General features: G+C 33.4%; 1 protein-coding gene across 1 annotated transcript; it reads left to right on the forward strand.

The window, feature by feature from the left end:
- Positions 1-4,978: 4,978 nt before the first annotated feature.
- LOC107934187 (involucrin-like) lies at positions 4,979-8,882 on the forward strand. The gene is made up of 4 exons (XM_041078610.1): positions 4,979-5,027; positions 5,130-5,215; positions 6,874-8,024; positions 8,766-8,882. The coding sequence occupies exons 1-3, from the start codon at positions 4,979-4,981 to the stop codon at positions 7,966-7,968; spliced, it is 1,230 nt and encodes a 409-aa protein (XP_040934544.1). The 3' UTR covers positions 7,969-8,024; positions 8,766-8,882.
- Positions 8,883-11,978: the final 3,096 nt, after the last annotated feature.

Below are 11,978 nucleotides of genomic sequence, written 5' to 3' on the forward strand. Positions count from 1 at the left end.
TCGTACCTTGAACACGTAGGCGAAGATCCTTAATACACCTCTCATTCTGCAGTTTTTGACCACTGCCCACCATGACCCTAAAATTGAGGGTAGAAGTAACTGACAGTCCCAAATGCTTGGCCACGCGAGACTAAATAAAATTATGTGTACTGTCGCCATAGATTAGAATCCGAACGAAATGACCAGAAATGGTTCCTACGACCCTGATGGTATTAGGGTGAATCCCACATGCTAAGGCATTCAAGTAAACTAAGGATTTATTAGGATAAGATCCATCAACGTCATCACTATCTGAGGCAATAAGGGGTAGTGGTGATTGTGGTGGAGGTGAAACAACAGATGTGCTTTCATCATCCAACAGAAATAGTTGAGGGTCTTTGCATTTATGCCCAGGCAGATACTTGGCATCACAGTAATAATACAACCCCTTTTCATGACGTGCTTGAGCTTCAGGCGAAGAAATACGACGAGAGGTTGAGATAGAGGAAAGTGCTAGATTGGGTGGATCTACTAGAGGGGGACGACCCGGTTGAAACTTAGGCCTAGGAGTAGCCAGATTGGGAGTGGGTAATGAAGTGGGCGGCTTGTTGGAGGAGGCCTGACCCAATTGCCGTCGGTCGTGTAAATGAGCTTTCTAAAATCGAGCAAGTGCCTGAACCTCGATCATAGAAGAAGGATGATGGGTAAGCACCTCATGCTTGATATCTAGCGCAAGCCTGAAATAAAGCAGTCTGTTAAGAACTCATCGGATACATCATGAATACGCAGAGCTAAATCTTCGAACTGAGATTGATAATCCTCCATTGTCATTGTTTGAGTCAGTTTAGACAATTGTCTCGCCCGTGATTCAATGTCCAGAACGGTGAACCACTTTTGAATTGCATCAACCAAGTGGTTCCACCCAGCCAGTTAACCGTTGATGTTGCATCCACCGAAACTATTTCTTCGCCGTGCCCTCCATTCGAAAAGAAGCCATGGTAACGCGGTGATGGTTTTCCGTGTCGTAAAACTCAAAAAAATCATAGAGTGATGCTAACCATTCATTTGGATATTTCCCAGTAAACAAAGGAAGTTCCACCTGGACAAGCTTTGGAGCAAAGGGAAAAACATCATTAGAATCGACGCGGAGCTTTGCTTTTCCCTGCACCGCACTGCTATCGATGGTGACATCGCCTCCTCTGGATGTAGCCGCCGAGATTCCCAACTGAGCAGAGATGGTGTGTAACTGACTGGCCATGTCCTGAAGTGTGAACTAGATAGTTGTGTTCCATTGTTCCTGAGCTGTAACATGATTTTGTAGCGAGGTGAGAACCTTGTCATGGTGAGCGGTAGTGTCTTGAAGGGCTTTAATGGACTCCGAATGATTCACCATGAAGAAGTTTAATGAAAGCACCAATTTATTATGATCAGTGTTTGGAAGGAGAACATTGCAGAAATTGAGAAAATTAGATGAGAGAAAGAAGCTTAGATTTCAAAGAAAATAGTAATTCAGAGCTTTTTTTTTTTATATCCTAGGGTTTACACATGCGTCTTATTTATAGTTTGTTCCCTAAGATAGGACAAAATCTGTTAGGGAGGTTGGAATTCTTTTTTCCCTCTTGCTCCTGCGTGGTTCCATTTGACCTGGCTCATCCACCTATCCTGTATTCTTGGTAGCAGCTGTGATACTCACTAACAGGTTCTAATCATATTTGCCCCTTTTGGCATAAGAACTACTCATAGTCTCTCCTCAACCTATAAATAAGAGGATAATGTGCTTCAACACATTTAAATTCACGTCCTCCTATATTGAGCCGAACAAATAGTTTAACTCTTAGATCTTTTTTTATAATTAAGGTATTTTTCATATTCGTTTTATAACTAATGGAAATCTTTTAGAAATTTATTGTTGTCTCTAGTGCTGGAATATCACATTAAGTTTTGAAGCGACTAATTAAAATTTTTAAAAATTTCGAGGGTTTAATTAAAATTTTCAAATCTTTAGTAGAACTTGATTAAAATTTTAAAAATTCTTAGAAAGCCTAAATAAATTTTTCAAAAATTTCGAAAATAGTTTTTCAGATTTCTGCCCTCCTTTTAAGTTAAAAGGTTTTTAAAATTGAACCAGTGATCAAATTAATCATACCATTAATTTATAAATCTAACTAATTCGATTAAATAAATCATTAAAAATTCATAAAAAATAAAATAAAATATTTAAAATTCGATTCAATCCGTTAAACCTCATAGTTCAATCAATATTTTACATAATATATATACCGATTTTTCAGATCAACCAATTCATTACCCTTGTCCGGATTTGTATATAATTGAGATCGATTAGAATTGTTATGCGACGTGAAATTCGTGGAATCTATTTATAATAAATGAAAAAGTCTTATCCATATACACAGACAGACAAATTGGCTAATAAATTTTTATTCCCTTTTTTCCGAAAGCCGTCTACCATTGTTTGCTTAACAGCCAGCAAATGGCATGCCTTCATGCATGCATTATTATAATAAATTAAACACCCAATTTATACTAACTTTCGGTCAGTTTTCGACTAAACATTTCCTACAAAATCTATCAACCCTCCAATTTAAAGATATTTATTTTATACATATTTTTTTAATTTTTTTAATGAAATCTATCAACAGAGTTTAATATATTAAGTATAAAATGATTGAATCTTAATTGATTGATATGAACATTATTATTAATATAAAAGGACGTGGGTTTGAATGCACTGAATTGTATTATCCTTCTATTTATGGTTTGAGGAGGGATTATGGATAGTTCTAAGCATTGTGTCAAAACTAGTAGATATAATTAGAACCTATGATGAATTCATTTGTGAATTTTTATTTTATTTTTTAGTGACAGTGTATATAATGATTATTTTATATGAAATAACTATATTTAAATAAAAATAATATATTTAAAAAAATTCAGTGGACTTAAATCGTCTCAAATAATTATTCACAAATATAAGCGAGTTTCAATAAAATTTAGTGTCCATATTGCTAGTTAAATCAAAGCTTGATCAACTATATTTACTACTAATAACATATATAAATTTGATCCGACCTTACCTCACTCATGAATATATGTGTATTCAAGCTTTAATTATGAATCAAAGAATCCAAAAAGGAACAAGTAAAACTTAAGCTGCCACAGATAACTTTATGTTTCATGTACCTAATTTCTTCAAAAGAGTTAGGCTTCAGTCCCTTTCTTTAGTGTGTATGTGTACATATAAAATTCGAAAGTGTGTATATATACAATTAAACGTATATATTCTGGGTTTGGTTCATGTATATATATCCAAGAAACCAAGAGAAAAACACAGCAAAATATCGAGTGAAACAGTAGATTTTCTAGGAAATATGAGTCATTCACCTCTAAAATCTCCTCTACATAATCAACAAACAACTGAACTTCACCAGCATTCGATTCCGAATGTAGTTCATGTTCCAAAGATACATGAGCCCGTGGTGGCATATCCGGATCCATACTATCTACAACAAGTACCTTGACAACAAACAACTTGGTTGCATCGAACCCTCCACAAGGCTATCGGCAATCCCCGATTGCTACACCTGCGGAGGCATATCCGGACCCGAACTATCCGCAACCCCAGGCAGTTTCACCCGTGATGGCATATCCGGATCCGCATTATCTACAACAATTAAGTACCTTGGCAGCAAACAACTTGGCTGAAGAAGTACCTCCAGTTCCAGCCATGGTATCATCATCTGCATCGAATCCTCCACAAGGCTACCCGCAACGCACAGCTGCTTCATTGAACGTAAAGCCGGCGCCAGTGTCGTCATCGGGTGGTTGTTGTATCATCTTATGAAAACCATGGCTGATCTCTTAATCTCATCAAGTTTGATGTCAACTTTTTATGATTCCTTCGCATCAAGTTCTCATTTAAGTTTTATCCTTGTTTCTTATGAAGTAAAATTCATAAACTCTACTTGAAGTTTGTTTTGTATTACGATTGGATCAAATTGAGGAGACATGAATTTAGTGGAACTATGAATTATTGCTCTTTACTTTTCATCACCGATTTTCAATTTAACCGTCTAGAATAAGAAAATCTTTGTTCAATTTTCTCAACAACTAAATTAAAATGAAGAATTAAAATAAATTCTAAACGAGATAAATAAAAAGGAGATTAGAGACCACTCAATAAAAAAATATTTAAGGATTTCCTTTTTAGCATTTTAAGAGTTTCATTTATTTCTAAAAAAACTAAAAGATGAGAAGGTTAATTTCACCAAATTTTTTTTTCACGAGGTACAATTCAAAATTTCTAATTATTTATTTTTACGGATTTAAACATGATGGAAATTAATCACATCAGTAAGAATATATGCCGAAACGACTCTTGATTGGGTTTCAACTATTGGTAAAGCAATTATACTTCCTTCACCTAATTGAAAATTTGATTTAGCAACTCTTCTTAAAAGGCGTGAATACAAATGCAAAACGTACTTAGCCTTTCCTCCCATTGCTTGGGAGCTTGTGGTTTTATATGTTTTATTTCACTCCCCAACCGTAGTTCTTTTCACCTTTTTTCTTAGTATTACTTTTTTATCGGTCACCTAAGAGTACTTAGCCTTACAAGGTGGTCTTTGCTGATTTACACAATATTATTGTGCCCATACTACTCAGGTCAAAATGTAAGTTATAATGTTTTCGACTACCAAATTTTATTTGCATCAACAATAATTAAATAATTTTTTAAAAAAGAATCTAAAAAGTTGATAAACATAAATTCTAATATTAGGACAATAAATATGGGCCAAAATCACGGAATAAAACCAAAAATATATTTTAAAATCGAATCACACTATCTTTTAGCTGTTTTTTTTTTTCAATTCTGATAACATTTCTTGCAGTATTTAATGAATCATTAAAGTATTAAACTAAATAAACAGCCTGCATCCAGAATTCACATATTCCTCAAATATTAATCCTAAACTTGAACATGAAATTGAAATTCCAACGAGCAGCAGCATCATTCTCCTCCATTAAGGGTAAGGGTTCTTCCGAAAAAATTATAATCCAAATAAATCACCATGTAAATATTAAATAGGGATATATGTTTGATATGAATATTTTTTAAAATTTTATCATAGAGTCATCGGACACAGATGACGTAAATGAAGACTTCATGGTAGATGATGTTAGAGTAAGAACTCCTACAATCACCATCACCAGCAAAGTAATCAACAAGGGCTCAGCATCCTAAAGAGATGAGCATGATACAGCAGATTTACTTTAGCATAAAGCTCAGCCATGATTGTATGTTGTTTGCTGAATATATTCCTTTTTATCTAAATATTGAAAAATATATGTTATTTTCAATGGATTCAAATCATAGATTTAAATAGTAATTGATATTCTCTGCATTCCATCACAAGACCACACATTACATCTACACTCCATCTTCAAAGCATGTGGAATAAGATCCTTGATTGAAATCTTAAAATAATACCTTAATAAGTGATGTGTACAATAATAAAATATATTACACTTTAAAAAAATTAGGGTAAACTCTAAAAATAGTTACTTTTGTTTATTTCAGATTATATTTTAGTCACTTATGTTTGAAATGTTACGTTTTAGTCAAGTACGTTATTATTTTGTTACGAAGTGGTCACTTTATCGTTAATCTCCGTTACCTTTCTAACGGCGATCCTACGTGGCAGTCAAAATAGGTTTTAAATGCCAACTTAAATGTCCTATGTGACAATCCAAATTAAATTTATTTAATTAAAAACCTATTTTCATCTGAGTAATTAGACATCCAAGTTGGTATTTAAAATCCATTTGAATTGTCACGTAGGACTACCATAAGAGAGCAGAGTTTAACGATAAAGTGATCATTTCATAATAGAATGATAACATAAGTAACTAAAATATAATCTGAAATGATTATTTTTATAATTTATTTATGTTTATGAATACAAACTATATCTGAATCTTACTAAAAATTAGTAAACTGAAAATGAATACAAACTATATCTGAATCTTACTAAAAAATTAGTAAAATGAAAATGAAAAATTTCTTAGTTGTGGCATTGGGTTTCCATTTTTAGTGATGTTAGTGACATCTATCCATTTTTTGGGTGGTGTTAGTGACACCTAAAACTTTGATTGTTTTGTCTTTTTATTTTCATTTGGCACCTTCACTGTGCCCCATTGCTACTTTCCAGCCTAAAAGATTAAACTTTGAAAAATTAAAGGATTATTTCATTAATAAGGTTAAAAAAGAAGCAACCTATTGAGAAAATTTGATGGGAGGTTTAAATATTTTACAGTCTTCAATCTCATAAGCTTTGTTCAAACCACAGCCCTTAAAAAATTATTCACTTACATGTACTAGAATCTATATTCTCAAATTATTTAGTTACAAGCATTTGAATTTATATTCTCTAACAATAATATTAATGCCAAAAATTTGAAAACGTTATCGAAACGCACAACTGTTGGCGGAGGAAGTGTGAAATACAAGCTGGTGGGTTCTTTTACTCCATTTACTTTTTATAATCTGGTGCATCCTTTTACTTGCCCAATGACAGCTAAATTATTTCACTTTTAAAATTTTGATTTCTTGTTGAATAAATATCGAGAAACTAAGACACCAAACCAGACCAGGCCAGTTTCTGGGAGAAACAAGGGAGTCGTTGAGTTCCCAGTTTATGTAAAAATACCATGAATCAGCTTTCTCAAGGCTTGCCTTTAATGGGTGCTCATCAAGGGAACCAGGATGAAGATTACAGAGAGGGACGAACGACCCACGACAATTCCAACAAGAGCCAGCAGCAGCATCGACCTCCTCGAGAAAGTTATCAGAGCTCTGTTGATCTTCAACAATAGCATCGGCCTCCTCGGGAAACTTCTAAGAGTTCCGATCATATTCAACAACAGCATCCACCTCCTCTAGATATTTATCAAAGTTCCGATCATCTTCAACAACAGCATCGGCCTCCTCGGGAAACTTATAAGAGCTCAGATCATATTCAACAACAGCATCCACCTCCTCGAGATATTTATCAAAGTTCCGATCATCTTCAACAACAGTATCTGCCTCGAGAAACTTATAAGAGCTCAAATCATATTCAACAAGAGCTTCGTCCTCCTCGAGAAAGTTATCAGAGTCCAAATCATATTAAACAACAGCATCAGCCTCGGGAAACTTCTAAGAGCTCAGATCATATTCAACAACAGCATCAGCCTCGGGAAACTTATAAGAGCTCAGATCATATTCAACAACAGCATCAGCCTCATCGGGAGAGTTATCAGAGTTCCGATCATCTTCATCAACAACAGCGTCAGCCTCCTCGGGAAAGTTATCAGAGTTCCGATCATTTTCAACAACAGCAATATCAGCCTCAAGAAAGTTATCAGGAGTCGGGACATCTTCAACAACTGCATCGGCCTCCTCTGGAAAGTTATCAGAGTTCCAATCATGTTCAACAACAGCAACAGCTTTCGGAAAGTTATCATCAGAGTTTCAATCATCTTCAACAGCAGCAGCATGAGCCTCGGGAAAGTTATCAGAGCTCCGATCATCTTCCTCCTCGAGAAAGTTATCAAAATTCCGATCATCTTCAGCAACAGCAGGCTCCAGTTATCAAAGGATATGCAACAAAAGATGATTCTTATTCTTTGATTAACAAAGTTGCCTCTGATCATCAGTTGCCTTCAGTTGTCGATCCTTCAAAACATGTTCATCATCCTAGTGGTTATCAGAGTTCCCATTCTCCGACACCTCGGGTTAAGCCTCCTTCCACCCATGACCCGAATTCCATTCTCATGAACCCTAAACCTCGTAGTCTGCTGTATCATGAAGAGTATGCAATGACCCAGGGAAATACAGCAGATGATTCAGCCGAAGCGGAGAACAAAAATGTTAAAGTAAAGAGAAGCCATACTAATAAACCACAGTCTTCATCATCATGTTGCCAGTGATACAACCATTATATTGTCTGAAAACACCATCCTACAGGTGAAGTAATGCGTAATAGGTATGTGTGTTCATTTATGTGTACAAGAAATTTAAGATATGTAATATAAGTCATGTATTTTTTTTCGTTAAATTTGGTTAAATTTTACTATTTGTAAGTTGTAGATTTAATTTTTATAATTTAGTTTTGATTTTATTGTGAGTAATATGTTAAGCTAGCTAGTAACTTTACATAGCATTACACATGTAGTGATATGTTTGTCGCATCAGACTTTAAAAATAACAGGACATGATGAATTTAGCAACCATAATTTCATCAAAATTGAAATTTAAAAATTTAAAAAAATAAAAAGATTAAAAACAATCAAATTAAAATATAAAGATTAAATTCGTAGCTTACTTATAATAAAAAAACTAATAGTAAAATTTAAATAGTTTCTTTTGTTGATCCATATGCACGATTCCGATGTACTTAATAATATAAAATTATGTGAAATTAAAGTATAAAAATTAAATTATTAATTTAAAAATAGTAGAAGGATCAAAATTAAAATTTAACTTTATTTGAATAAGTGTGAAATATAATTTAACTTTATTTGAATAAGTGTGAAATATAAGCTTCTCAAGGGTCATTTAAAATATTTTTATTCTTTAATTTATTTCTTTACAACATGGTCACTTTATTCTTGGTTCTTCACATGAAGCAATGACATTAAATTATTTCATCTTCTTTTTACTTTAAAATTCCTATATTTCATGTTCAATCCACATCAAAGAAACTAAAGAGTAAAGACCAAACCAGATCAACAGGCCTGTGAGAGAAAAAAACAGGGGAGTTTGCCTTCAATGGATGCTCATCAATGGAATCAAGTTGAAGATTACAGCGAGGGACGAACATCGACGATTCGAACAAGCAGCGATAATGCCAACGAAAGCCGGCAGCATCGGCCGCTTCCTGTTCCAAACGCCGATCATCTTCAACGACAACAGCAGCAGGCTCCGGCTATGGTCGCATCTTCAGAAGGGTTTCCGTCGAAAGATGATGATTCTGAGAGTGATGGGAGTTTCGAGTCTTCCCGGAAATCCGAACAGGATTGTGTTTCAAATGATCAGAGAATTTTCGAGCCTAAACCACAGCAGCCGACTCACGTGGAAGAAAAGTGCTACCAATCTAAGCAATCGTTACCATCGGTTGCGGCTCGGTCTCCTCCGAAAGAGGGTGAACGGAGTTCTCCGAGTTTTAACCAGCCCCAACAATGGCAAACTTCAGATAGGGTTAATCCTCCTACAAGACATCCTAGTGGTTCTACTTCTCAGAGTTCCCATTCTGCAATACCTATGAAAGCACATTCAAACACAGGGTATACACGTTTACCTTCGGTTGAGGCTCCTTCGGCACGTGTTCCTCCGAAGGTCGACCCGATTCCGATGAGCTATAATCCTCGTCCGCCGCATCCGGACGAGGAGGGAATGGCCTATCGTGGAGAAACAACGGTACCCGAAGATGAAATCACACCTGCAACTGCCGATTCTATCGAAGCGTCACCTAAAAATGTTGCTGTGAAAAGAAAAACACCACCACCACCATCATCTTCACCACCTTGTTGCTGCATCTCGTAGCATCATAAGTCCAGTGTTGTCAAAGGCAATTTTACCTTACTTCCCCAAGTAAAAGGGCAATTTGTGTGTGTTTGTGTATGTGTGTATAATAAGCTTAAAAGCTCCGTTACCAATTATATCAAAAATGAATTTATCACTCAAATAACGTCAATGGCAAAAACTATAACATCTCACACAATAAATACTCGGGATTTAAATAGCGGTCCGCTACCGCTATAGCGGTTGTTGTATAGCGGTAGCGGCACTGTCCGAAACTGTTACCGCCGAAACCGCTATTATTGTTTTACAATAAGTTATGTGAAAAATTCACGACCACGATACCCGCAATGACCGCAATAGCATTCGTTATGTCCGCAACCACGATAAACGCAACGTAACCAAAAACGCGGCCGCGACCGCAATTTAAATCCCTACTCATAATAAACCATCGTGTGCAACCAAGAAAAGAAAAAAAAAGGTTTACATAGCAAACTGAAAATAATTAAAATCAATTGGATCGAAATCGATATTATTCAAATTTGAATTTTGTAGATGAAAAAAAAATTCAACCATTAAATTAGAAGAAAAACGTGCTTAGACGGTTTTAAACACACGTTTTCTATTTTTTTATTAAGTAAAAATTACAAAAAGAAATTTTAAGTTTTTTATAAATTAAGAAAAAAAAAGAATATCATAACTTATCTATATATTATATAAAATCAACTTGTAAGAAACCTTTAGGAGTATAAAAAATTAATAGGGGTATTTTAGGTAGAATAAAAAATTAATAGGGATAATTTAAGCATTAAAACTTAATAACAGCAATTTAGGTATTTTGTAAAAAAAATTAATTAATTAGTTTATAAATTTTAAAATCTTATTATTAGTTATTTTTTATTTAATATAAATAAGGGTATTTTAGAAGTATAAAAAATTAATAGGGATATTTTAGGTAGAATAAAAAAGCAATAGGAATAATTTAGGCATTAGAACATAATAAGCGCTATTTTATTTTATAAACAAAGTTAATTTATTTATTTATAAATTTTAAAATTTATTGGTAGTTATTTTTATTTAATATATATATATCTGTATATCTATATTTGTCTATCTATATCTATATGTAATATATTTTCACCTCCACTTTTGTAGATCTGTTCATGGGTTGGGTCATCCTGCTCAGCCTGAAGGTCAGTCTCAAAAGTGAGAGGGTTTGAGTAAAAATATAAACTTGAAAAATGGGCTTAGGAAAAAAAAAGGCTCGTTTAGAAAACGGGTCAAATCTCAAATAACGCTTCTCGATCCTGGTTTGGCCCGAATATGAAAAAAAAAGAAACTTTTTTTTATTGTTTTGTTACTATTTTTTTTTCACTATTTTGCTACCCTTTTACGATTATGTTATTACAATTTTATTTTTATTGTTTGGATATTATATAACTCTTGTTTTATTTTTAATTTTGTTATATTTTAGAGGCATTTGTTTGTTAAGTTGCACTTATCTTAGTGTTATTTAAGTATACATATTATTTTTTTATTTTTAATTTGTTGAGAAATATTTATTTTAATATTTTTAGTATTTTTGATATATTATAATTTTTTTAAAATTTTTATATAAAAAATTAATACGAGCGGGCGGCGCCCAAGTTTTAGAATTTTTATCCAGATCGGATTTGGGTAAAATTTTAGGTCTATTTTTAGGTCGGGCCTGAGCTTAACAAACGGACCTAAAATTTTAGTCGAACCCAACCCAACCCATGAACACCTCTACGTAAAAAAAAAATTAATAAGGTAAAAGTAGTATTTTGATCAACTCTATTAAAGAATATTTTGGGTGAAATTTTATATCTTTATGATATTTACTTGCAAATAGTCTATCAAACGTGCAATGATTATGCATATTATTTATTTTATCGAATAAACATACTAATTTATTAAAGATACTGTTATAAGTATACTTTTAGAATATTGATAGTGAATATTTTTAATACTAAAAATACAATTAAAAATAATGTAATATTTCCAATGCATTCATTAGAATAATAATTATTTCTAACTATTATATTAATACACAAAAAGTTTAATTTATGTAGAAAATACATTGAAGAATATAGAAAAAAGAGGAAACTGAACCCTATGTGTTGACCTAATGGTCAGGGTGTCCATCGCTCTAGAAGTGACCTGAGTTTGAGTCGCGCTAGTCGCGTTGCTATTAAAGCTTTGCTCTCTTTTTATAATTCACAAAAAAAAAGAAGAAACTAAAAAACCCTTTACACGAGAAGCTGATATGTATAGCCACAAACCTTTCTTTTCATTATTTTCATGTTTCAAAATATTTAAGTTTTAATTTTTCCACAAATATTATTTACATTTTTTTTCCTTTTCTAACTTTTTTGTCACTTTTATTTTTATGCATTTA

The sequence above is a fragment of the Gossypium hirsutum genome, chromosome A10 (assembly GCF_007990345.1).
Source record: "Gossypium hirsutum isolate 1008001.06 chromosome A10, Gossypium_hirsutum_v2.1, whole genome shotgun sequence".
NCBI lineage: Eukaryota > Viridiplantae > Streptophyta > Magnoliopsida > Malvales > Malvaceae > Gossypium > Gossypium hirsutum.